At 43.3% G+C, this 25,909-nt stretch overlaps 1 protein-coding gene across 1 annotated transcript in view; it reads left to right on the top strand.

Annotated features, from left to right (window-relative positions):
• Nucleotides 1–443: 443 nt before the first annotated feature.
• The window catches only part of GRIN3A (glutamate ionotropic receptor NMDA type subunit 3A), a gene marked incomplete at its 5' end in the record, with an annotated part of 73,282 nt that continues 47,816 nt past the window's right edge, over nucleotides 444–25,909 (top strand). The window contains one exon of the mRNA XM_082335599.1: nucleotides 444–1,178. Within this exon, the coding sequence (XP_082191725.1) occupies nucleotides 444–1,178 (735 nt within the window). The remainder of the gene's footprint in view (nucleotides 1,179–25,909) is intronic.

Genomic DNA, 25,909 nt, shown 5'->3' with positions numbered 1-25,909 from the left:
GCTGCGGAGGGGAGCCTTGCGTGGGAGCCGGGGACGGGAGTGCAGTGCAGCGGGGGGCTGCGGAGGGGAGCCGGGCAGGGGAGTCCTGCAAGGGAGGCGTGCAGGGGAGCGCCCGGTGGGCTCGGAAAGGGGAGCCGGGCCGGGCAGCCTTGCAAGGAACCGGGGCTGCGGAGGGGAGCAGGGCAGGGTAGCTTCTCGCTCCGTGGAGCGAGCGCCCGGGCGGAATAACTGTGCCGGGGCGCCGGGCAGGGGTGCCTTGCCGGCGGCTGCGGGGGGCGGCGCGGGGTGCCGCCCCGGGGCCGGGCCGCTCTACCCCCGCGGGTCCGTGGTGGGGCGGGCCGGGGGCCGAACCCCACCTCCGGCCCCGGGGCGTGGGCGCGGCGGCCGAGCCCCCATGGGCGGCGGCGGGGGCGGCTCTGCGCGGGGGCCGCCCGCCGCGGCTGATGCCGCTGCCGGCCGCCCGCGGGGCGGCTGAGGCGGGCGCCGGGGCCGGGGCCGGGGCCGGGGCGGGGAGAGGCGGCGGCGGCCGGCGGCTCCCGGCCATGTGGCGGCCGGCGGTGCGCGGGCTCCTGGGCCGGGCGTGCCTGCTGCTGCTGCCGCCCTGCGCCCTGCTGCTGGCGGCGGTGCCCGGCTCCGCGTCCCACCCGCAGCCCTGCCAGATCCTGCGGCGCATCGGGCACACCGTCAGGGTGGGGGCCACCCACTTGCAGCCCCGCGTCGCTGCCTGGCCCGAGGAGGCGGCGGGAGGGCGGCGGGCGGGCGGCAGCCCCGAAGCGGGGAGCGCCGGGGGGCCGCGGGGCCGGCGGCCGGGGGGCGGCGGGGAGCGGCGGCCGCCCCCCTCGCCCTCGCCGCGGGACGCGCTGCTGCTGGCCGTGGCGAACCTCAACGGCGTGGCCGGGCTGCTGCCCTACAACCTGTCCCTGGAGGTGGTGATGGCGATCGAGGCGGGGCTGGGCGACCTGCCCCTCTTCCCCTTCTCTTCCCCTAGCGCCTCCTGGAGCAACGACCCCGTCTCCTTCCTGCAGAGCCTCTGCCACACCGTGGTGGTGCAGGGGGTCTCCGCCATCCTCGCCTTCCCGCAGAGCCGCGGGGAGATGCTGGAGCTGGACTTCATCTCGGCGGCGCTGCGCATCCCCGTGGTCAGCATCGTGCTGGGCGAGTTCCCCCGGCGGAGCCCGGTAAGGCTCCGGGTACCCCGCGGGGAAGGGTCTGGGCACCGGGGTGGGAGCCGGGCAGCGGTCGGGCTGGGGATGGACACTGCCCGAGCCCTGCCCGGGGAGAAGCGCTGTGACTCTGGGGCCGCTGGAATCGCTTTTCGGGTCTTTCCCTCTTCTTGCATCCTCTCTCGTGTTGGCCCTTGATGTCAACCCAGGCGTGGAGGAGGACGAGCATCCTTTTTGTGGAAAGGTAGAACTCGGGCGGGAAAAGCTAACTTGTGAGCCCAAAGTCATATGCCGTGTTAAGTTGTGGAGTTGAGAGGAGAAAGGGGGTCCGGGATGTGCACTGGTGAGAAGCTGTTCTTCTGGAGGTCCTTATCTTGGCTTTGGGAGAAAAACACGCTTCCCAGACCAAAAGTAGGTTGTTAGCAAAAAGAAAAAAAAAAAAAAAAAAGGCTAAAACCAGTATTCAGGGTGTTTATTTATTACTGGTCTAAATGCTGTGCTTTGTTTCTATGTGGGCAGTATAGGTTGTTCACCAGATGACACTTCTCAGGGAAGTTGTTCACTGTAACTTGACTTTACATTGAGCTATTTAAAGCATGAGGATTTTCTTTACTCATAGTTCATGCATTGCTGCTAGATCAGATTTTTGCTAAATGTGATTGCCTAACTAAAGTAGTAGAAACTAAAGTCTGACTGTGTCTGTGTTTGATTGTGTAGCTAAAATAGTAGAAACTAAATTGGTTGAGTTTGACTGTCTTAGGCACAAATAGTAGTAGTGTACAAAGGGAGCTAAACTTTGATGGCAACTTAGTGTTACACACTCTGGATAAAGGTGATATTCAGTATTTTGCAAATGTGTGTTTGATGCCAGTAATCATCTTCAGGCAAAAGAGGTGGAAGAAAATGCTCTATTCTGCATGGCCCATGCAAGGGAAGTCATGAGTAAAATGGCAGAAGCTGCCATTTAAGTAGCCAGGAGAAATAGTTGTTTTATATAAAAAGAAATAGCTCAAATTTGCTCTCAAAATATAATCAGAAAAAAGATTACCAACTGAATTTGCTTTGTAAAAGCAAATATAAAACCCAGCCTGGCTCACTGTTAGAATTCTGTATTTTTTGTGTTAGATTGTGACAGAAAAGGTAGGAAAAGAAAGTCTGTGCTAGGCAGCTCCTGGTCTGTAGTTGAAGGTGTGACTGCTGTATGCTGGTCTGAACTCAGCTAGTTTTCTTGACCTCCGCAAAACACACGTAACTCAGGTTTCTGTAAATTTATGCAGAAACTCAAGGGTAATCAGTGCCACTGAATGCCACTATTGATGCATGTTTGGTGCCAATAGCATCCAAGTTTGCTTAGTTACATCTACCAGCTTTACAGCTGCACTCACAGTCGTGCTGGAGTCAATAGCCAAAGCTCCCTGAAGACCAGATCCTGAACCCAGCATCTCCTTGCTCTGTCTGTTAAAATCAGGATTATTTACTCTTCCGTCTGAGAGATGGGTCTAAGTTCATCCAGAGCTGCCTGAGGACACAAGATGTGTTAAAACGCATATAGTACAGGGTTAGAGTCACTGCTCCTTCCTACAGACTTCAAAGCTCCTGCCTAACTTGCAAATTGTTCTCCATCGGGACCCAACTGGATCAATCTATCCAAATCAGGACTTTGTTCTTAAGCAGACATTTAAGTGTCATTGTCTTCAGTGACAGTGAAACCAATGCCTGACATTGAACCTGTGCTGAACAGAATCTGTTTTTTTTCAGCTGAGCTAAAAAAATCACTCTTCAAGGCTCTGTGGATTTAAAAAAAATCTCAGCCTTACTCAAAGGCCAAAAGGTAATACAAGTATATTAGTCTCTCAAGATTGGCTTGGAGGGTCTGACATCTTTCTGAACAATCTTTTTTCATACCTTCACATAATAAATACCATTTTAAGGCTAACTCTGGAGGCAATGTGCCAGCAGCCTTACCTTGCTTACTTCCCAGAGTTAAAGGATTTCCAACAGCGTCTTGGACCCAGAGGTCCCCGGAGATGTTGGCCTCAGCAGCCTCTAGTGTCTTACTACCTGCTGCAAGCAGGGATTTTGTGTCACTCACAGTCCCGTGCGAGCACTGGCATGAAATGAACTTACCATGGACCTCCCACCTTCCCGGCTTAACAGCCTTGGAGCCACAGACTGGCTGCTTCTACTGACTGGAATTGTAGAGGATGTAAATGACATCTTTGGAGGTGAGAGAGATTTTGCTAATAGGCCCAGCATGCAGTTTTTCAGAGAAGAAAAGTCCAGAAGAAAAAACTGAAATCTAACCCTGCTTCTGAAATGTGAAGCATCGGCCTCCCTGGAGTCACCCTTCCCGTTGATAACTTTGGCCAAGCAATCCTCCCTCCCTCCCTCCAAAACACCACTGCAGCACACCTTGGGAGGCTGCCTGTGGTTAGCTTTCTTCCAGGAAGGAACAGAAGCAGACCCCAAATTTGTTTGCCTTTGAATTTCCCACTGTTTGCCATATGAGGAGCACAGCAAACATACTAATGAACATGACATTTGCTAGATGCTGTCTCAAGCTGCTTCTCCTCAGCATTCAGAATTTTTGTTAGGATGGCTTTAAGGTAGTAAGCCTAACAAGGTCTCATTTTCCACATTATGCCAGGACTGAAACGTACGCATGCAGTGCTTGTGCCACTATTGAATGTTAACATTATTACTTCATACCAAAGTTTATAATAAGCAGATGTTCATTGTAATTGATCTTTGCACGTTCATCTTTGAGCACATCTTCCCTAATATGGCAAAAAGCAATACTTAAAATGAAAAGGAAGATAAAGATCCGGAACTGAATACATTTCAATAATACTGGCTGTTGCCTCTGTGACATCTGATGATACACTTCAAACATGTAACATCAGGAGGAGATCCACAGTGTCACAGCTGGGCAGCTACAGTCAGCTGGATACCTAGAGTGTTTTCAAAAGTTTTGTGGTTGCTCAAGCATCTTTAAAAGACTGTTTCTCATTGAATTCTACTCTCCTGAAGATAAAAAAAAAAGAGAGCAAACAGTCTTCCCCCACGACAATTAACAATCACAAGACAACAACTGTCACGTAGTGTGGTACGCCATTCATTTTCTCACAAGCAACAGCTTTTGCTGCAGGTTCAGGATTCAGTGTGGCAAAATGCACACATGGCTTCAAGGCATGCTACACAGAGTAAGATGTGACATACTTTTTTCATTTTCATTTGTATATGAGATTTAATGACTAACATATACTGACAGTAGATCCAGATGCTGTTGTGACCTGAAAAAAGCTGTTTACTTTTCCGAATTTACTGTCACTCCAGTAAATTTTCACACTCTTGGTAAGCGAAAGTAACAATTTATCACTATCATTCAGCAAGCAAAAAGCCACTGGATTTCTTTACTACTAACACGAATGCAAATTGCACTGAAGCTTTGACAGATCATTATTTTGGAGACAGCAGCTCACAAGCACTGATGCCATTGAGGCAAGGCTTGTCATGTTATGTATGTTTGTATGAAGAAACACGCTTCCTTTTTTCATTCCAAGACTGCCAACATCATTAATAATTTTCCCAGGGATAGAACAGAGAATAGAGCCAAGGAACATGAACCATAAATAAATACAGTGATACCACTTCTAGTGCTACAGTTCAGAGCCAAGAGTTTGGGAAGAATAGCTCATAATATCCATTTTATAGGTGATACTATCAGAAAGAGAGGCAAGATCATGTTTGCAGCAGTGTTCTCTGAACTTCAGAACTTAGGGAGTGTTTTCACCGGGTTTCAGATAAATCAGTAGCTCTGATGTCTTTTACCATGAAAAGGAATATTCTCAGAGCAACGAAACAGAATAAAGTGAATCTGAATCATTAGTCCCAGCATAGCCAGTCTGTGCTTTATCTGGTTTCCTGAGGAACTGGAATTGCTGGCACTGCTGATTACTGCTATGACTTCAGAGAAGGTCAGAAGAATAAATAAATCAAGTCAAGGTTTTAGGTTAAACAGTGAATTTCCTAGTGAAGGAGCAAGTTCAGTCTCAGAACAGATGCTGTAAAAAGAAATTGACCATTAACATTTAATTTTTCGTTTGTTTTTAAAGGAATTAAGCTTTCTTTTGAAAACAGCTTTATAGTTTATACGTATCAAACCATCCTGGGTGGGGAGTTACACATCTTACCCTTTTGGAAATAGCCAGGAATATCGCTGTGTGTATGGTATCCCCAGAAGTCATACTGGCCTGCAAGACACCATCTATACAGAGCACCAGGAAGGGCAGGTAGAAATTACAGCAAGGGAACGGAGATGTGGAAAAGCTTCTGTCCAACTAAATGCCCAAAGACACTTTTTCCCTCCTTCATGCCAGAATTGTATTTTTGCAGAAAAGTATTTTTGATTGGAAAAAAAAAAAAAATAAATCTCATTTTCCAGGAAAGACTGCAAAATACATGCTTAGCTGCAGGCTCTGGTAATTCAAACTATCATTGCTAATCTGACTTAATCCAAATGTTGATGTTTCTACTAGTTACTGTGTAGATGAGGAATATGTAGTCAATCTTCCCCTGTGATCACCAACCCTCTTCACCTCACAGTGCATAAATAGTATGGCACATACCTTTTGTGCACTTCAAGAGGGTTTATGAGAGGTGCCTTGAAGGAAAAAAGGATGCAAATTGAAAGGACATTCAAACAAATGTTCACCTGCTTCTCTTCCAGCCAAAGGTCTCTGTGCAGTTTTGGTCATAGGGAGCATTTGAAACTTGCGTAATTTAGGCCACAGATCTGCTATAAAGTCGGAGTCCTCTTACATTGCCAGCTAATGTAAGAAAGTTTTGTGTAACTGACAGTTTTACTCCATAGCCAGGTATCCTATAGAGTCATAAATTCTTTTAAACACAGATTTCAGAGGCATAACTGACATTTTGCTCGCAGCGTTGTGGTCCTAGCATCATGCAAGAGGTCTTCTCATTGTAACAGTCCTCTGTTAGAAAGCAATTATGCAATATTTAGTAACTGATCCAGTCTCCTGTGTCTCACATGGTTTTCCCCAATATCATACATTATCCTTAGGTTGTTACTTTGAGAATGGTTTTACTTGTGCTCCTGTGCTGTGTTGAACATCATCAGCTATGACAGTAGCACAGTCTTCATAGCTCACTGTGTTGTCAGCTGAAGCCAATCTGTTACCTTTAAGTTGATAAATGATGTGTGTTAAAGGGAAATGAGTCCTTGTTTATATTCTTGTCCATGGTCAGAAAGACCTCAAGTTTTGTGAAAGTGATGTTGGCATAACGTTTGGGAGTTCTATTGGCATCTTTGGTATTTTGCAGTTTTTCACCTTGTTTGATGCTCAGGGTCTGTTTTCTCTCTGTATTGCATGCTTGATAATACAAGAAGTCATCCTTGTCCCTTAAACTGTCAGAGTCATAATAAACACTGTTTAAAACACGGCTAAAGGCATCCAGTCATGTAAAGCAGAACATTGCAGCCTACCTATCCATGGGGACTTCTTTAAGGATAGTTCCTCTGTCAACGAGCTTTGCATACACAGAAGCATGGGGCAATGAAAGACAATAAAGAACTATTCCCTTTATTCCCGTTACAGTGTTTAAGGAGGATTCACTTCATCATGACTGCAAAAGATCCTTTTTCAGAATGCAGGAAAGTGGTGAGAGTATTTTTACTTTCAGTTCTCTCCTCTGGATCCTTAATTTTAACGTCCCGGTAAGACAGAAGGAGCCAGAACTCTGCCAGGGTGAACTTTTCCAAGTAGCACCTTTCAGTGCTATTTCCAACCCCTCTCCTCTGGAAGAGGGCCCCTCAGAAATCCATTGAATTCACTCTCCTGCCACTGGGCTTTTGAAATTAAGGGGTATACTAGCATGGTATGTGGTAAATATATACGACACTTCAAGGTATGAGAATGTATTGTTTTTCCAGGTGTTTTGTTGCTTATGGAGGAGCAAATTTTTGAGGTGAAAAAGTGTTTTCAAGCATATTAGTTCAGGACTTGAATTTCTTTCTTACCATCCAAGTCTCAGTGAACTCTTACAGCAGGCTTCTTAAACTCCTCTAAATTTCTTCAACACTTAGCTTAGATAACATAAAAGTGTTCTTATTTTATAGTATTTGTAACTTGTAATATAAGTTGTGAGGCTTGGTTTTGGCAATGACCATTCACGGCATTATTCACCATCCATAATTTTCCATACATTCTTCTTTTCTTGGCAATTATTATTTAAGGAAATGTTGGACATGCCACAGTTTGAGTGTCTGCTTATTTCCAAGTTAGGGTGATATAAGTACCTACATATTGATCTAAGGCTTTGAAAACTGGATAGTGCAGCGTTATTTGAAATACATACACCAGAGATTCTTTGTTTGAGTGGCTTCAAGTCAACAGTGAGCAATCTATCTCAAATACAGCAAGGGGTTATTACCCAGATTTAGAATGTGCACTGAGTCTATAATTATTTAAGGTATTTGACTCTGGGAATCCTTAGATAAAATTATGCCAATGATCACTTTGTTCTTGAAGTACATCCAGTTCTGTCAAGTTTTATCAAATCACTTAGTCAACTTTATAAATTCTGTTGTATGTTCAGTTATATCAATTCCATTTGAAAAGGGTGGTGAAGAGTTAAGATTTAGGAAGGGGGTGGAGAGAAGGTCATTCTTGTAGGTTAAATACTATACCAGTAGACATTTCCTATATAAATGAAAAACAAATGTCTATATTGAATTCATATGAAAACTCAAAAGCAAGGATACTGGCTTTGTAGTTTGTTGTGCATTCCTTTATTAGTCTCCTTCCTCGCTGTACTCATGATATCATACTAGATTCTGGAGAAAGTATCTGAGCTGGCTAGTAACAAGATTTTCTCATTCCTTATCTTGTGCTCCTTCTCTGATGCAGAAAAAGCTGAGTTACCATTGAATTCAATACCATACATGATTTTTTCTTCTGTGTTTTCTGCTATTCTAGGTATTCACAAAACAATGTCTTTCTTATTGCATAGCTTAGAAGAGGTCTTTCATAATACACTGCACAAACTCATGTTAGTAATGAGCTATTAAACTGTGACAGGGTTAAACCACTAATTATGACTTTACTGAATGACATGCTACTAACAAAGAAAGCACTCTCTAGAAATGTAAGTTGGGGTGTTCAGTATAACTTCCCCCACGAATTTGTCCACAAAAGTCAGAGAAAGCACCCATCTTTCCACTAAAATACATGACAGACCTAGGTAAACAGAGCTGTGGAAATTAGAAAACAGCCAAGGATCTTGTCATGCTATACATTATTCAATTCAATGCTCACAATTAAGTTTGAGGACTACTTACAAATGTTCTCATCTGGGGTATATTTAATGAGTTATTTAATATTTAAACCCATGAAATATTGAAAACTCACATCATTAGAACTTTAGTTATATTGGATTTAGTTACAATTTTAAGTCATCAAATAAAATGTTTACCTCATGTGTTCTGTTCTTTTCTTCTGTGGATTTCCATGTAATTTTTTAATGTGAAAGAAATCCAGGCATAGCATGGCTAGAATTTATGTATTGTAATTAGCAGAAAACTGGAAAAAGCACAGTTTCTTTTTAAATTCTAGACTTGTCTTTCAAAAAAGAATCAGGCTATGAATCCATGTTTCTGTAGATCTTACTGAAGAGCTTTTAAAGAGGGGACGGGTCATCTTTTCATTTTGGTTGAACATGAGAGTACACCAAATCTCACTGCAATACCAATAGCTATGCATTGCAGAGTTTATTCTGAATAGCTGAAAGGAGCCAGAGAAAAGAGAGGGAAGAAAACAAGAAGAGGAAGCAAGAAAACTAGAAACATAAATGGCAGTAACATAGGGAGAAAGAAGGAAAAAATAAACTGAATTGAGAAAAAAGAGAAGAGGTGCCCTGCTCTGTCTTTTTTACTTTTTGTGATTGCAGAAGCATAAGAACAAGGGAACTGAATTTTACATGAAAGCACTGTAAAAAGAGCTGGGATCACCAAGCACAGAGCGAAACAGCTTGCCCAAGCAGGTCAGGGTTGAATTAGCAGGGCTGTCTTGATCCCTGGCTAAGGACAGTTATCTCCAATGTGCAATGCTTCCCCAAAAAATGGTGCAGACCTCCCAGGGAACTGCTAAGTCAACATCTAGGAAGCAGTGAAAGGTATAGGGATTAGATCAAATGTAGATAGCACTTTATTACTGCTGCCGGGGGTGCTTCTTGGAAAGGATGTGAGGCCTTGGTGTGGGTGGGTGTAATTAGTGGAAGCCTTTTTTCCTCCTTGGTGCTGAGAATTACAAGAAGAGAGATGCACCTGGGCATCTCAGGACACAGTCCTATCTGATGCTCTGGCACCTGGGGTCAGACATCTTCTGGTCAGCATTTCAGAGTGCCAGGAGACAGACCAAGGTCACGTGGATACATGTAGCATCATACCAATAGGTACCCAAAAGGAATTTCCTAAGAAATGGGAGCAAGTTCAGGCACAGTGGCTTTAGGGTTGCAGCTTTGGACATCAGCGACTGTTCCTTACTTCTGGTCTGGCCCTGAAGGTCTCCCCGTTTTCCCAAACACCCCATCAATCAGCCAAATTGGTTCTCACCACCATGGGGAAAAGATGTGCAGATGGTGGAAGTAACAGCAGAACTGAGAGAAAGATTTAAGCTTGAGTAGGCAGCAATGATAGATGATTCATTTATTAAGGGAGTCACACTTGAGCAAAGCCATTTGTGCAAGGGACTCCTTGTCAGTGTGACTAAGAAGTTCACAATCTGGCCCCAAGTGCTTCACAGCTGTCACATCAAGCTACCAACATTACTCTTGGTAATTACGAACAACTACATGAAGAACTGAGAAGGGACTTGACAGTGCAGCGTACCACAAACCACAATAAAACGGTAATTGTACGTGCTGCCTTGCAGGGCATTGCAACCAGATGTTTATGTGCAGCTGGCCTTTGGACTTGGTTTTGGCTGTAGACAGTATTTCAAAACATATCTCTGTTCAGGCTTGATGTTCACCACTCAGTCCTGAACTTACTGTATCCTTTCCCCACAGCGTAGTATGATACAGACATTCATGAGCGTCTTGCATCCCTGTAGCATATATATACACCCTGCTGGTGTAAGCAGAGAACATGTGTGTACCGCTGCAGTCCTAAGCAGCCATCCCTATCGTGATCATCCCCCTGTACTTGGCACTGGTGAGGCTGCACCTCAAATACTGTGTTTGGATTTGGGCCCCTCGCTACAAGAAGGACATCGAGGTGCTGGAGCGTGTCCAGAGAAGGGCAACAAAGTTGGTGAAGGGTCTTGAGCACAAGTCTTATGAGGAGCGGCTGAGGGAGCTGGGGTTGTTTAGCCTGGAGAAGAGGAGGCTGAGGGAGACCTTATTGCTCTCTGCAACTACCTGAGAGGAGGTTGTAGCAAGGTGGGGGTCAGTCTCTTCTGCCAAGTAACAAGAGAGAGGACGAGAGGAAATGGCCTCAAGTTGTGCCAGGGGAAGTTTAGGTTGGTTATTAGGAAAAATTACTTCACTGAAAGGGTAATCAGCCACTGGAAGAGGCTGCCCAGGGAAGCGGTTGAGTCTCCATCCCTGGAGGTACTTAAAAGAGGTATAGATGTGGTGCTTAGGGATGTGGTTTAGTGGTGGACTTGGCAGTGCTAGGTTAATGGTTGGACTTGATCTTAAAGGTCTTTCCCAACCTAAACAATTCTATGATTCTCTCTCTGCAAGGTATGTCAGTGCATTATCAGCAAGCTGAGAGATGATGCTGAACCTCTCGGATGCGCCCTGCTGCACAGTCTCCTTTGCAATGGACTGCACCCTTGCGGGAGCAGTGAGCTGCGAGAGCCCTCAGGAGCTGACTGGCAGTTTTCCACTTGGCTCTGGCTTGAAAAGATCTGGTGTGCAGTGTGCTGGCTAATTAACTTTTATCTGAAATGTTTCAGTCACCTGAATCTGCATGGCTGCAGGCAGCAGATGGGGAGGTGGAGAAGGAGGGGGAGAAGAATGAACGTGAACACAGGTGCACCCTCAGATGCCACTAAAGCACAGTAAACAGGGAAATTACTGTGATCGTTTGATTGTTATTATTATATAGGAGAAATCAAATGTTAGGGAATTCAGAAGCAGGCACCATTTTTTCCTTTTCTTGCTACAGTATTTTTATTACTTTTTCTTCACCAGCTTTCATCTGTGATGATAGTTTTCAAAGCCTGTTTTACAACGTGGAAAGTATTTGAAATGCATTATAAAAATCTATGAATATGCTGCACAGGCGTATTTTAAACTCTTGGTATTTCCCTAAAGGCATGCTATTCCACTTCCAGCTTTTTTAAGACTGTGAAGGAAATGATTGCCTCTGCTGTTCATAAGACATTTTACAAGCCTTTCTAACTTAAGACAGAGTTAAAAGACAAGACAGATCTTCAAGCATAAACTGAGATTTTAAAAATGAAGTTGTGCATTTGCAAGGAAAGAACTATTAGACATAGCAATTAATAGCCAGAAAGAGCATCTGTATTATGCACCAGGCTCTCTCAACGATGCTACTGATAAAGCAGTTACATTACACTCATCTTAATAGCGTACTCACTCAAACTGGCTTAAAAGGCCGTTTTTTTTTTGCAAATCAGATGAAAAGTCAGTATTAGGAGTTCACAGTTTGATAATTTTCCAGTGCTATTTTAGATGAAAACGTAATTGTTTATCCCTTTCTCAGCATGTAAGACTCATATATATCAGTTAAACAGCTCTCCGTAGGAGAACAGTTGTTTTTAAGAATTTACTGTACTCAAGGTAAGCATCAGAATGTAGGAAAAATAGATCTAACCTTGGAGCTGATAACTGCCCTCTTTCGAGAGTGTACTGTGATTTGCATTTTCTTAGTACGCTAATACCATGGAGTTGATTTTACTCCTACATTGGAAGGGCAACAAGGTGGAAGAGTTATGTGCATGTGTTTCCCCTGTTTAAATTGCTGAATTGCCAAATTGCAATTTAAATTGCACTTGCCAAACAGGAGTTTCCAGGAGCTTATTTCCAGACTACAAAATCAAGCAACACTTTGAAGGAAGGTTCTGCTCTTCTGCCATCTCTCTTTCCCCAGTCATACGGCAAGCATGCAACCTGCACCAGTGACATTTAGTGATGTTTCCTTGCTCCAGGACCACAGAAGGAGGTGGTATGGTGCTGTATATGATCCCCACATCCCCCCTTTGTTGCCAGTTCTGCAAAACCAATTGCACTGCCTGGTGTGGCAGGCAAATGATCTGCTGCTGTTACCAGCTACCTTCTGGCCACACAGAGGGGTACCTCATGTCGGGCTCCCACTGGCATCTATAAAATTGTCTACTGCAGAGCTAATGCGGGGGGAAATGATAAAACGTGGCATCAGTGTTTGCTCCTCCGAGATTCAGGGGAGATGAAAACCACCTATTAATCGCCTCTTTAAAAGTTCATATCACAATGTATCAGTATAGAAATAGGCTGAATGGGCTGGTACAGTTAACAATACTCTTGTGGCCTCTGATAAGGAATCTTGCATCAGCAGTCAACACAGGGAAGCCAAAATTATGATTATTCAGTCACCCTTATGATAATCTTTTTATACACATGAATTATTTACATAGTACAGGGTACTTACTTACTTACACACTTGTTAATTAAAGCCTGCTTTTTTCATTCAGTTATACCCCTAAGATCTCTTTAGAGCATGTAATCCTTCTAAAGGCATTTGTTTCACATTCATTATGCCATATTTTGTTTGATGTTATCTTTCATTGTATAAATAGAAAATCCTTCAGTGCAGAATACTTGTGGGAAAGGATTCCTTCACACTGAGAATTTCTTTTGCAAGGAAGAGTTGGGTGATTGGTCTGTTTTGAATACTGATGCCCAGAATCCCTAGGAACCCTCACATTTTTTTTCAGCTACACCATTTTCTACCTACTCTTCCATTTTCAGTGTGGCATGCTCGTTTCACCCTTTCTTAATGTTGCCCATTGGTCTTTGTTCTGAGGTCCTGTCTTCCAGTGTAGGATAATACAGATCCTAAATTAACAGAGTCTTGACTCCAGAAAAAGACCGCAAGGCTCTATTGTGATACAAATGATCAGCAACATAAATTGCTCATCACTCACTGTTCATCACATTCTCTGAAGAGCACCAAAAATAAGACACTTATTTATAAATAGCTCAGCCTGCTAGATTCCAGTGAAACTCAATTTCATATCTTCCTACCATTTTGACAGTGCATATAAATATGTTACATGTAGAAAGTTAGCTGTGCTGTGATGTCCTCCTTGGGTATTCACAACCCTTACAGGTTTACAGCAAAAGAATAAATTGCAAGTTGAGACCTGTGGTGGGATGCAGCATAGCACATGATTAGCATAAGAAAGATGCTTTGCTTGACAGAGAATGGGAGCTTGTTGCCCAGATTATACTGCTCTTGTGTTCCTCCCCAGACGTGTACTTTAAGAGGAAAACAAAGTGAGAATTCACAGTGAATAATACATCTGATAGTCACAGACATTTTTTCCTGCCTGAAAACCACCTGAAATTTCTGGAACAAGCACGAACAATATAAGCATTAGGAATAACTGCATCCCAGAGCCTTCCAAAAAATGTATGAAAGTGCATCCTTTTGCTTCACTGTCTTTGAATAGGGACCAGCTTGAGATACGGTTTTGGTTGTTTGGCTAAGGCTCATGAATTTTTTTTTTTTTTGTCTTCCAATCTGATAAACACGGGAATTGGAGATATACATGGAAGCTGGAACTTGCAAATACTGCAAGTGTTCAGTTTTGCTTTTCGTTTTCTATGAGCATTTGTCCTAGTGTAATTTGATTACTGGAATGTTCATGAAAAGCAAATGTTGAGGAGAACAAGAACAGCTGAAGCGAATCATTTCATTCATGTGAGTATCTATGTGTTGTTTCTGTTGCAATTGCCATCATTAAAAAAACCAAACCAATATATTCAGACTTGCTGTTTATTTAAGCGTGGTATGGCTTTGTTTAGGATGAGGAACTAGTCCAGCAGGATTTGTGGCTTGTTGCTGGGATATTAAAACTATATTTATAAGTGAATTTAACACTTCTATCAACTTTAACCTTTAATTTTACCTGACTTTGCCTTATTTTCACCAGAGAGTTCCCTTAAAAATCTATAGAAAGCCATTTACTGACTTAATATCAAGGATAATTCAGACAATAAATCTTTTTGTGTATCTGTATTATGCCAGCACTATGAGAGCAAATGCATGTCTTCCAAGAGTCATACAAAATTATTACAATCTTATTAGAGAATAATAAGCAGCAAGATGGCTTATTATTGTTAGTAAGAGGGGGAGAAATGAGCATGCAGTCTGACCATTGAACAGGGGACACAAATGGGAAATACACTCTTCTCCAACACAGTTAAAAACTGTATGGGAAAATACACTGGGCTGAGTACTGGAATAGTTACTGGTCTACCAGTCTAGGCATGGAGAAGTCCAGCTGCATTTCCTTGTGTTGTCAGACATTTCCTCTGGAAGGTTAGAAGTTGTCCAAGACTGTCAAAATCATAAGCAGCCTGTTGCCTGTGTGTAAACAACGCGCCGAGTCTGTGTGCCCATTTGACCACTGCGCAACATAATGACAATGTGGTTGCCATTGGAGCTGTTGCGTGGTGCTGCAACATCCATCCTTTTTAAGAGTATTAGCAGTGAGAGGAAGAAACAGCCAACCCAGAGAGCAAGTTCCCTGCTGTGCACGAAATCTTTCTTTGCAGAAGACTTTATTTGACCTGAGGTGCTTTCAGTCACACGGTGTGGGCCAGGAGACCAACACTGCCCTCCTGGCGGAGTAATTTCCCTTGCCTTCACCGTGAGATTGGAGGGTGTTGTTCCAGCAGCCTTTGCGCTTCTTTGCCTGGTGTCCCACCGATCCAGTTTAACAGTCTTCATGTGTGTCAGTTAACATGCTCAAGCATGTATAGAATCTTCAGTCATTTTAAGCGTGGTCTCCAAACTTTGCTTACCTTTCAGAAAAGAAAAACAAGCCTTTCACAGAAGATTCTGCTTTCTGTGAGTGTCTCTGTCTCCCTTTTATTCTCACAGCTGGCTGGCTGTTTCAGTCCAATTTATTTATAATACCTCATGGTGTTCTGTGTGGTACCTGGTAAAGGGTTTTAAGCAGGGAATTTTACCGGATATTTCAGTTCCCTTGCTCAGATGGGGCAGTGCAGCCTCTGTGTTGATGCAAAATATCAAAGCAATATTACAATGAAATTCAGAGCTTAAGGTTTGTCACCTTCCTTAGTTTCATCCCAGGTCACTGAAATGTGTAGAAGTATAATTTATCTTTTGGAAAACTGACAAAGACTTTCATTCAAGTGCTAGCATCATGTAAACAGAGAAAACCAAAATGGGGAAAGAAAAAAAAAAAACTGTTAAACTGTTCCTATTTCTTCGGGGAATATACATTTTTTGTGATTTTTTTATTATAGGTTCTCTCCCTGAAGCAGTACTGTTTTCTGCAGAGAGAGACAGCAGCTTTGATCATACATTCTTGCCAAACTCATAGGAGCGGTGGTCTGTCATGTTTTCCTTTCAGGTTGTCTGGGGGAATTAGATACTCCTCTGCAACACTTCCCCTTGTTCAGAGAGTTAAAAAAAATCATGGTGCCAAAAATAGTCAATGTGAATTCCTCGTCCCCAGGCTTGGTTCACCAGACTCTGCAGAGTCATCACAGACTATTTGCATGGAGATGGATAGACGCAAACATCTTGCTGAGATTAGTGAGACATGACGCTTTCGTATTTTATCACAAGCGCTTATCCATCTTAAACTCCCAGGGCACGCTTCGTTTTCACTGGTTCTTACCCTCTCCTTTAGGAGGATACAATCACCCACTCAAGAAGCAGAAATAGTGCATGACTAACTATGTCACGGAACAAATGATTAACACTAAGTAGTTTGTGCTAGCTGTTTGCAAACAATCCACGTGCCGACAATTATGCTGAAGTAATTTTGTGAATACCTAACTCAGTGTATTTTGCATAACTCAAGACTGGCTCCCAGATCATTAAATTCATAACTTCTGTCTTGTTTGTTGAATTCATAAATGTCATTATTTCTTCTAGCCCATAGAACTGGTAGTGCTAGACTCAACCGTGATATTATTCTCTAACACTGGACTGGCAAAGGCTGTAGGAAGGATGGTGGCACCCATGAACGAGGTGCTGTTAAAAACGAGTTACAGCTGCTGTGCTTTAAGAGTTTATAAGCCACGAAGTGCAGAGGAGGGCAGTTTTACGCAGGCAGATCCATTAATACATCTGATGCTTTCGGATTTGCAGCTATGCAAGTAAAGATGCTGTTTGCCCCAGCTGCACCCAGCCTACTTGCAGAGAGCTTGGTCTGCCTGCCCAAGTGCATCAGAACGCTTGTGGAGTTCATTATCAGGAGCTGAGGGCCTCTTCCTCAGCTGTGATCACTCATCTGCTGACATCTGCTGACATCATGGTTAAAGAGCTGACCCAGAGAGAGCATAGCATCCATATGCATCATCACATGGGCCAGGGCAGGAATAGCTGAGCTGTGAGGAAGAAAATGTCTCGTATGTCTGTAGGAAGCTCAAGCACAGAAAAGAGTTTATTGACTCATTTGATTCGGAGTATTTTGAGAGCCTTTTGACTCACAGAAATGTGCAGCCTTACCAGATCCTAAAGCACAAAGCTCTTAAAAAATAAATTAAATACCTAACATATTTGGGTAATTGGTGCTTTGCCATGAGTGTAGTGGTTTTCAGCTGTCACAGAGTTGCGCAAACTCTACATAACTTTAAGGAGGAGATGTGTTATCTTATAAGAGGGGGATACAGAGGCAGTAGAAATTTAAAGGAATTGCAGCAAAGAAGGTAAAGCCAGTACTGAAAAGAAAACTCAGTTTGTAGAGGCCTTTCCCCTCATTTCCATGCTGCAAAGCATTCTTCCCATCAATAACATCCAGCCTGTTAAATTGTTGCTGATACTTTCATTACCTTCTCATAAACGAAGCCAACCCCTATTAACTTGCCACAACAGTTTCTTCCCTTTCCTCCTCAAGAAACATAAAGTAACAGTGCAAATAAGTTTTTGCATAAATAGGTAGGATGAAGAACTTTATTTACAATGAAGTGAATTTGGTATTTAATTCCATCACAACAGCTTGTCCAGCTACTCCTCACTAGTTTTTTTCTACAAGGGTAAAAAGTACATTAAACTTCCCTGCCACCAAAGGTTTTGTTAGTAAGAGCAGTATGCTGAGTTATTTTTGTCCGTATGCTATTGAGTTTCTCATTAACAAGGGAAGATCTTGTATTTCTTTGATGCAGTATGGATTTCCAGATTTTTTTTCAATGCTATGTGGTTTATGCAGCTCTCCAGCCTCACCAGCTGCTGCAGCGCTGGCTCTGCCGAGGAGCTTGCCCCCAGGCTGCGCATTGAGAACCAGCAGCACAGCAAAAAAGGAGAGAAGGCTGTAAGGCAAAAAGCTCTCTCTTTATGGCAGAGCTGCTGCACCCGCAGCAGTTGTCGGGATCTGTTGCCACCAGTAGTGATTTGTCCATATGGTGCTTTATGCAATTGCAGCAGGAAAGGGATCTACAGGGGAAGGCTAATGAGCTTCTCCTGATGGCATGATACTGGCAGCAACTGCACTTGCCACAGACAGAGCCGAAGGAAAAGAGAGTTACATTTATTTGGCCAGTGCCAATGTCTCGTGATTAGTGCTAGCTTCTGGTGAGTGATGGTGTCAGACAGCAATGTGAATCTTTGGTACAGCCAGATGGTCCCATCAAGCATGGCATGCTGTTTTTCCCAGTGTGCATGGTCACAAGTTTATCTTCAGCCTGTGCCCACTGTCATGTGCTACATACATATTGATGGATGCATTGCTTAAAGCCTACCAAGTATCAATTACCACTGCTCCACTGAGTCCAAATTCAGTGGCCAGTACAAAGGAGAGATAAATAAGTATCATTCATATTTTATAGTGATTTACAAGTTCTGTGCTCTCACTTCGTTGTTGGTCTAAATGTCCACGCTAGGTACAGAGTAAAAGACAACCTAGTAGCAGTAATTATGCAAATATTTATGCATAATAGAGAGGTGATGGTATTGTGTATTTTCTGTCAAGCATTTAGATGAGAGCAGAAGACTGAGTCAAAACTAGGAGCTGTAAATGTTCCCCTGATGATCTTGCACGTTATAAATCAACGGATGAAACAGGGATGGGTGGTGATTTTTGATATATTCTCCCAACCCTCACAATACTTGCTGTAAGCCACTTTCTGCACTGTGAAGTACCTACTACAGTAAGGTCTTGTTTCATGACTCTACGCAGGACTCTTGGAATACAATGAGTAACTACTAAGTTGCTTATCTACTTAAGACTGATGAGGAAATAACAGTATCCAAATGCTTGCAGACATGGGGTCCTGATGAGGTGAGTATCAGTGGGATTGGTAATGCTTCCAGAGCACTGTGAGTAGTGTAATGGTAGAAATGCCCAAATTATTTAACAATAACCCATAAAATAACTTTGCACATTCTTTTATCTATTGAGGCAGCTGTGTCTTGCATGGGAAGGAACAGGAGATTTGAGCCCTAGATTCTGCTTCTGGCAAAATCTTGGTATATTCTCCAAGATGTGTGACTTAACCTCTTTTTCTCTCCTTTTTTTTTTCCTTTTTCCTGTCTGATCCCTCCCTGTGTAAGAGGGTGTGAAATATTTATCTTGCTGTAAGCCTTAAGATGGGCAGAGAGCCATTTCACAAAGGAGCGAGAAGCCTGGCCCTGCTGCAGTGGTGATCTGTACCCCCCAGGGCACTGCAGAGGGAGGTTATCCCCATTTTACAGAGAGAGGTTTGCTCGCAAAGGGAGCAGAAGGCGAGGCAGGGATTTCAAACTGGATCACTTAGTTTCTATATTCGACAGCCAGCCAGGGCCTCTTCCTCCTCCTCCTCCTCCTCCTCTCCCTGTGTGCCTTGGTAACGGGCTCTGCGTAGTCACACGCTTTTGTGGGTAGTTGCTATATGCTTTATTGGAAACTCAAATGCTTCTGCCTTTGGGGGCGGCGGGTAGGTGCCTCCTGATTACAGGATCAGGCCTTATTTTGTGTTTTGCATGCTCAGAAAAGCAATTTGCAAACACTGCCACAAAACTTCTAAATTGTACAGTTGTCTTTTGGTTTGGGTTTTTTTTGTTGTTGTTTTGTTTTGTTTTGTTTTTTAATGACAATGAATTAATTCAGGATTGGGGAGTAAAATAGGAAGCAGTGATTAAAAATTTTACAATGAATATAAGTCACTAAGCTTTGCTGCATTTTCAAAAGGCAGATTCTTGTCTTCTCTTTAACGACAGTAAATCTGCAGCCAAGGAGCTCGCAAACATCACACCTCCCAATTTATTTATTTTTTCCTCCTGCAGCAACTGCTGGTGTTGAGTGACACTTATCCTTGAACTATTTCTTATGCAAACAAACTGCCTCCTGCTGAAGCAAGTAGCTTCACCATGTGGTGCCATTAGTGAAAGGTGCCCAGCAAGGTGAGGATGCCCGTGCAGGATGAGACCCTCCTACCCTGGTCGGCAGGTCAGCATCACAGACTTTGGGCGGGCAGCAAGTGGCGTTTCACGGCCACTCAGGACGGCGCATCCTGGTGGCTGGTCCCCTCTGTCAGCTCCCTGCCCCACCGCACACAGAGTATATTTGTTTTTAAAAGAGATGTTTGATTTTTTAATTTTTTTTCCGCTGCTTACCCCCTGCCCTGAGAGCCAATTATAACTCTTCTTTCTAATTTTCTGTCTTTCTAATTAAATCGTTGGTGTATTAAGTAAGAAACCTCAAGTGGAGATGTTTAAATTCTTTTCCTGATTTTAAGCCAAGCAAGTACACACAAGAATTCACCTTAGAGCCATGATTTAAATGTCTAGCCTCAGAAAGATGAACTACTAACTTAATCTACACTGGCCTCATTTAATAGAGTTAAGAGATCAGTCTTTGCAAGCTTAATTCTCAGCTTTCTTTCATACAAAAAATCAATATGGAGCAAAATGCACCTGTAGGTAAAATTAATCCTGTGGAACATGCCCGGAGCAAGGCCTAGCAGAAGAGGACCTGATGATGAGCTGATGCTGGCTTTCTGAGGAACAGGTCACGGGTCAGAATTAATTTCTCCCACTGTAGTTTGCCACATGTAGGTATCGTTTCAGTGACTGCTCCATACATAACTGCATGCAGCACAACCCGTGGGTATTCCTCTGACAAGCAGGGACCTGTAGAGACAAAGAGGCTAATTTGGTCACTGGTCATTGTCCTTGAGGAGCAGCACCCAGTGCCCTGCAAGGAGTGTGGAGAGTCCGACAGCAGCCAGGGCTGTCCTGTGCCTGGAGGTGCTGCCTGCAGCAGGACAGCCCTGCACGCTGCATCTTGAATGTTGTTTTACAGCATCGGCTCAGGATGAACGGGGAAGATTTCCTTGTTGAATTGCCATCTCCTTCCTCATTTGTCTCTGAGATCAAATGACCTGGTTTCACTCTGCTGAGCTGCAAACACCAGATAGGGTTGCACAGCCTGTTGGCAGGCACATAGTCATTTGTAAAAATAATGAGACACAAGGGCAGAACTACTGAGGGTATGGGGAATGCAAACGCTCAGGAAGAGTTGAAGATACTTTCAAGCCATGCTGGAATTGAACTGGTGAGTGAAAAAGGTGCTCCAGATTTTATTCCTTGCTGCAGGTGTTAATGGTGAATAAAATCTGATTGGCTTAAATGCCAAAATGCCAATGTAATTGGATACACCAGGTGCGTATCAGAAAGGACAATAGCTGCTTTCGTAAAATGGAATCGAACTTCTTTTGCCTACATATCATGAATCAATCTATCTTCTCTGTGCTCCTTCTCCTTATATTCTACATTCTCTTCCAGAATTAATTTATTTTTGTTTGGCCAGAATTTTGCTCATGCCTAAAAAGCTAGGTCATACAGAAAGTGAACTCATAGTCTGTTGTGCTTGTGAAAAAGTAGCATTTTGTAGTGATATACTGCAACATGTCCATCTTGCTGATGGGAAGGTGGAAGCTACTGTAACAGAGCAAGGATGGGAATGCCATTGCGAGAGCCCTTTATGCTGAGGAGCCTGGCAGGGATGACATGCCAAGGAGCCCAGTGTAGAGCAATGCTTGGCAATGTGCATTGTAATTACAGGCTTGGTTGCCAAATTCTCTGTCAACTCTTGCACTGTGTTAACAGTAGTCCTCAAGAGCAAGGCATGAGAGCAAACACCACATGCAATTAACATCAGCTTTAGAAACCCATTCTATATGTGAAGCCAAGAATTTATTGTTAGTGTAATTAAAGTCCTAGCAGTCTAATCAAAGTAGTATTATTGGTCCCAGTGATGCTAACACTTATAGGCAAATTATGCAAGTACTACAGCTCATTCTCAGTAATGATACAGTTCAAATTGTTGTATACGCAGTTCCCGTATCTCTTTTCTCAGGTGTTGGGCTCACCCTTCTGTGCACCTCTGGATCCCAAGGTCAGCGTCACAAATCTTCTTTAGGCAGACAGAGCAAGTGCATGTGTGTTTTCAGGGGTTGGGGGTTGTTAGTGGCAAGTCATCTGTGTCCCAGGATCTCTAAAGGGAGAAGTATTATGTTGATGGCAGGAGTTTCTTCCTCCTCTAGGTTTGCTTTTGGTCACTTTTATGTGTTTGTTAATGCTGTCTGCATGTCTGCTCTATTTACTTGCCCATTCCTCATTGGTTTGCAGTTTCACCTTATATCCACATTTGTGGTATCTGGTATGTATTACATATTGGATACTTGTTCTTTGCTCTCTCTAAACCCAGTTTTACTCAGCTCCCAAGGTTGCAATCTGCTAGTGACCAGTAGCTGACCATTAGTGAGCTGTGATTTTTAGCCCTGGCACTTCTGGTGCCATCCTGTGCTTGCAGTGTTAAGGCTTCTGCTGTCATCTTGTGATAGCACTTCTGAGGATCCTTGATATAACCCCGTTTGGTTTTTTCATCAGCCTTTGAACTGTAATTTCTTGATAATCCAAGTAACATTTTATTACTGCAGCTTGATCACATCTATATCCTTGATCTAGGGACATAAGTAATCACTCTAAAAGACTAGTAAGAGTTCTTCCATTAGCAGACATGCACACAGAGTGCTCTGGTAGCTACTTAAATCATTTTCTTCAAGTTAAAACAGCACCACTGGTGTGTTATCAGAATTTCTTTACAACAGGGTCTTCCTGCATCGGACCTGAGATATTAGGAGGGTGAGAACCAAGGAGGCAGATCTCAGCAAGCCCAAAGTGCATGCGCTGTCTGCTCCCAGGTGCTGCCATGGTTTTGGCTCTGCGGCTATCAAAAGTTGAATTGCTACCTGCCCTCAGGAACCAAAAACTGGGGGGAAAAAAGCCCTTCTCCTGTGCATCGCTTGAATAACATCCATGGGAAAACTCAGACTGCCTGCTTGGGAGTCACTTTAAAACAGAGCCCTTCTGACTGATAGCCAGGATGTGAAAAGCACCGATGTTTGTGAGGTGCTTCTCAACAGAGAAGCACACAAACACTCCTTTGAGTTAGCTGAATGCCACATCTCCTCAAGGGAAGAATTAAATTCTTCTCAATGGCATTTTCCAACCATTCAAGCTTGTAGTGGCATTCAGAATAACCCTGAATAGAGACACCTCAGTGGAACAGCCGCTGTATTTTGCATCCTTTACAAGTGTGAGAAGACCCGTAATGGGGTAGCTACAGCATGAACGCCAAATGAGAAATCCGGCTCACAAACATGACAGTCTAGATGAGGCCAGCCCTAAGAAAATGTGTTACTGGGAAATGGCATTAGAAATAGAGCCTGGGGTAGAGCTAGCCAAGATCTCCTCGCTCTTGCTGGCAAGTGCTCACTCACTTGTGACAACCTTATTCCGTAACAGTGTTGAGCTGCTAGAAAATAATACCATGCAGTAACAAATTGCCCATTGTGGCTAGTATTCACACTCAGTATCTCCTCACATCTTTTACCCAAAAATTTGCCAGGGCTTTGCAGACATTGATTACAGTACTGTAGCACCTGGGAGCAAGAGTCACAGCCATGGACCTGGCCACCTCTTTCTCCCATTTGAAGTGCACCAGAGAGCAGAGGTGGCTCTCTGGAGTTTTGCATTGCCCTATTAATGATGGAGGGAAGCCTATCATGGAGAATTAATGCAACTCCCCCGATCTATTTGTATTAGCAATCATTTGTCTTTTCTTAAATATAATGACACATTTTAGGGAAGGAAAAACTATTTTGGCTCTTGGCATCTGTATGAAATATTCTTTGTCAAACTTCAAATGTTGGATTTTTTTTTTTTGCTTCCTGGAGCAAAGAACACCTTGAGGTTTTTGAAATATTATTACTTACGATAATTTATAAGTGGCTATGAAGATAAATAATTGGTCTTACTTTCCAAGAACAGCTGAAAGTTCATATTTTATATTGCCTCTTTGACCTTGTAGAGAGCTGCACATATTCAGATTAGTTTGGAGTATTTGTATGTAGGCATTAGAGATGTTAAGCAACCTCAATTCATGACCATCTGGTCTAACGAGAGAAATCATTTTCAGGACAAACTAAGTCAAGACTTAAATTAATCTAACTGTTCTGGTTTTGTGGGTTTTAAAATCAACAATCAGTGCCTTGTTAGGATCTGCTTATACGCGTTGCCTGGACGGATGCCAGGCTTCTTTTGGTGCAGGAATCAGGACAGCTCTGGCAGTCTAAGCTAGGTTTTCTCTCTCAGAAGCTTTAAACCATCTGCAAAAAATAGCCTTTAGTGTAGGGACCTGCCCTGTTTCAAATTTTGGTTTTGGTCAAACAAGTGTGTATGTGGAGACAGACATGCAAAACAAGAAAAAGAGGAATTCATGAAGTCATCCTCCTCTTTTTGGGCCAAAGCAAGTCTGGGATTTTCTTCCCCAGAGAACCAAAAGTCTAAGTAGCAGAAGAAACGTACTACTGCTATTTTTAATCATACTGATGCTGCTGCTTAAAGAGATGCTTAACCATTTCGCTGGATGAAGGCCTAGGAGCCAAAGCTAACACTTATTGACATCCATGACAAGGCTGTGGGAGTTTAAATGGGACCAGCAGAGAGCCCAGGAGCCGCACAACACCAGGGCCCAGCTCCCGGTGCTCTTCATAGGGGAGCAGAGGGATGCATGCCTGCCGTGCACACCGCTTGCATCTCTGCAGAAGCTGCAGAATGGATTTTGGAAAGAAAACCTGGATGCTTCACCCATCCACTGTGGAACCTGCGGGTGCATGGCCTCTTGGCCACAGTGGACAGAGCGGGTTTCTCACTGCAGCCTGGAGGTGGACGTGCTGGAGCACACCTTCCCTCTGTTGCTGCCAGGTGGACCGCGCAGCAATTGGGATACAATATGGCGGGCAGCTCAGCAGCTGGTCGGGCAGGGCAGCAGAATCTCTCCATCCAAAGTCCTTCCCGCGGTCTGTCAGCTGCCGACACAAAATCCTTCTTGAAGCATTGCAGTTTCAGCAGTAAGGCAGATATTAAAAAACATAAAATAACATTTCACAGCAAGGAAGAAGAAATAGGTGTGCCTGTAGCCTTTAGGGAAATGGGTTTTAAGCCTAAATTTTGTAATTTCAACCATGGAAGAAAGAGCTTCCCAGTTTTTGAATCTATGGCATCAGCTTGCTCACAGCTGCCATTTAGCTCTGTTTGTTTGTAAAGCTGTGAGTCCCCACAGTTGCACTGTAAGCCAGAAGGCTTTTTTTTTTTTTTCCTTTGGTGGAGCTTTCTTTGATGTAATTCTATAGCCTGTTTTCTCTTTTGTGTTTCTTATCGTAAATATATATTTGAGCACTGCCTTTGCCCCCAAGAGTCAGAGGTGAATAATATTCTCTGTGTATTATTTACTTTTACACACTTAGCAAAAGAATATTCACATATATGCTTTTAACTCTGCTAATGAAGCTATCATAATGTCAAATAAAATGTCACTGTGACCATGCCTAATTAGCATTACAAATTTTGTTGAAGAGATAAATGACCAGATCCTTCAGGGTATAAGTCAGTCCAGCTCCAGGCATTCGTGCTCACAAGATTTACAAGGGCTAAGGATGGGTCTACAGGCTACTGAAATGGAGACTTGAAAAATGTTGCATTAATGAAATGCAAATCATGTATCCGTTATTAAATGAACCTGCTATCTGAAGTGTCTCAGGCAATGAAACTGGTTGGGATACAAAAAGCGAATAAGGAGTTACAGTCTCTGCTGATGTATGGGAGCAAAACACATCAGACCATGTAAAGCTTAATATTCCATGAATGGCTTGGTCCAAAGCCCACTGAAAGTCAGTGGAAAGACTGTTGGTAAGTGATCCAAAGGTGATTAGTCAGAAATTAAGGATTCTAGCCCTGTTCTTTACCCAGTAAAAACTGAAGTCAGTTGATCATGGCTGGTTTATAAAACAAGAGCTAATGACATGCAATAAAAAATTAATCTCTCACAGACGCAGAAAGTGTTTTTGCTAGTGACACTATGTAAATGCAAACACATTATTAAAAACAGATCACAATTAACATTATTCAAATAAGGTTTAATTCTCTGTATAATTTGAAGAAAAACTGATGCAAGTCATATCATCTTTAATGACAG

This window comes from Platalea leucorodia (assembly GCF_965183815.1).
Source record: "Platalea leucorodia genome assembly, chromosome: Z".
Taxonomy (NCBI): domain Eukaryota; kingdom Metazoa; phylum Chordata; class Aves; order Pelecaniformes; family Threskiornithidae; genus Platalea; species Platalea leucorodia.
This window is presented reverse-complemented; position numbering and strand designations above follow the sequence as displayed.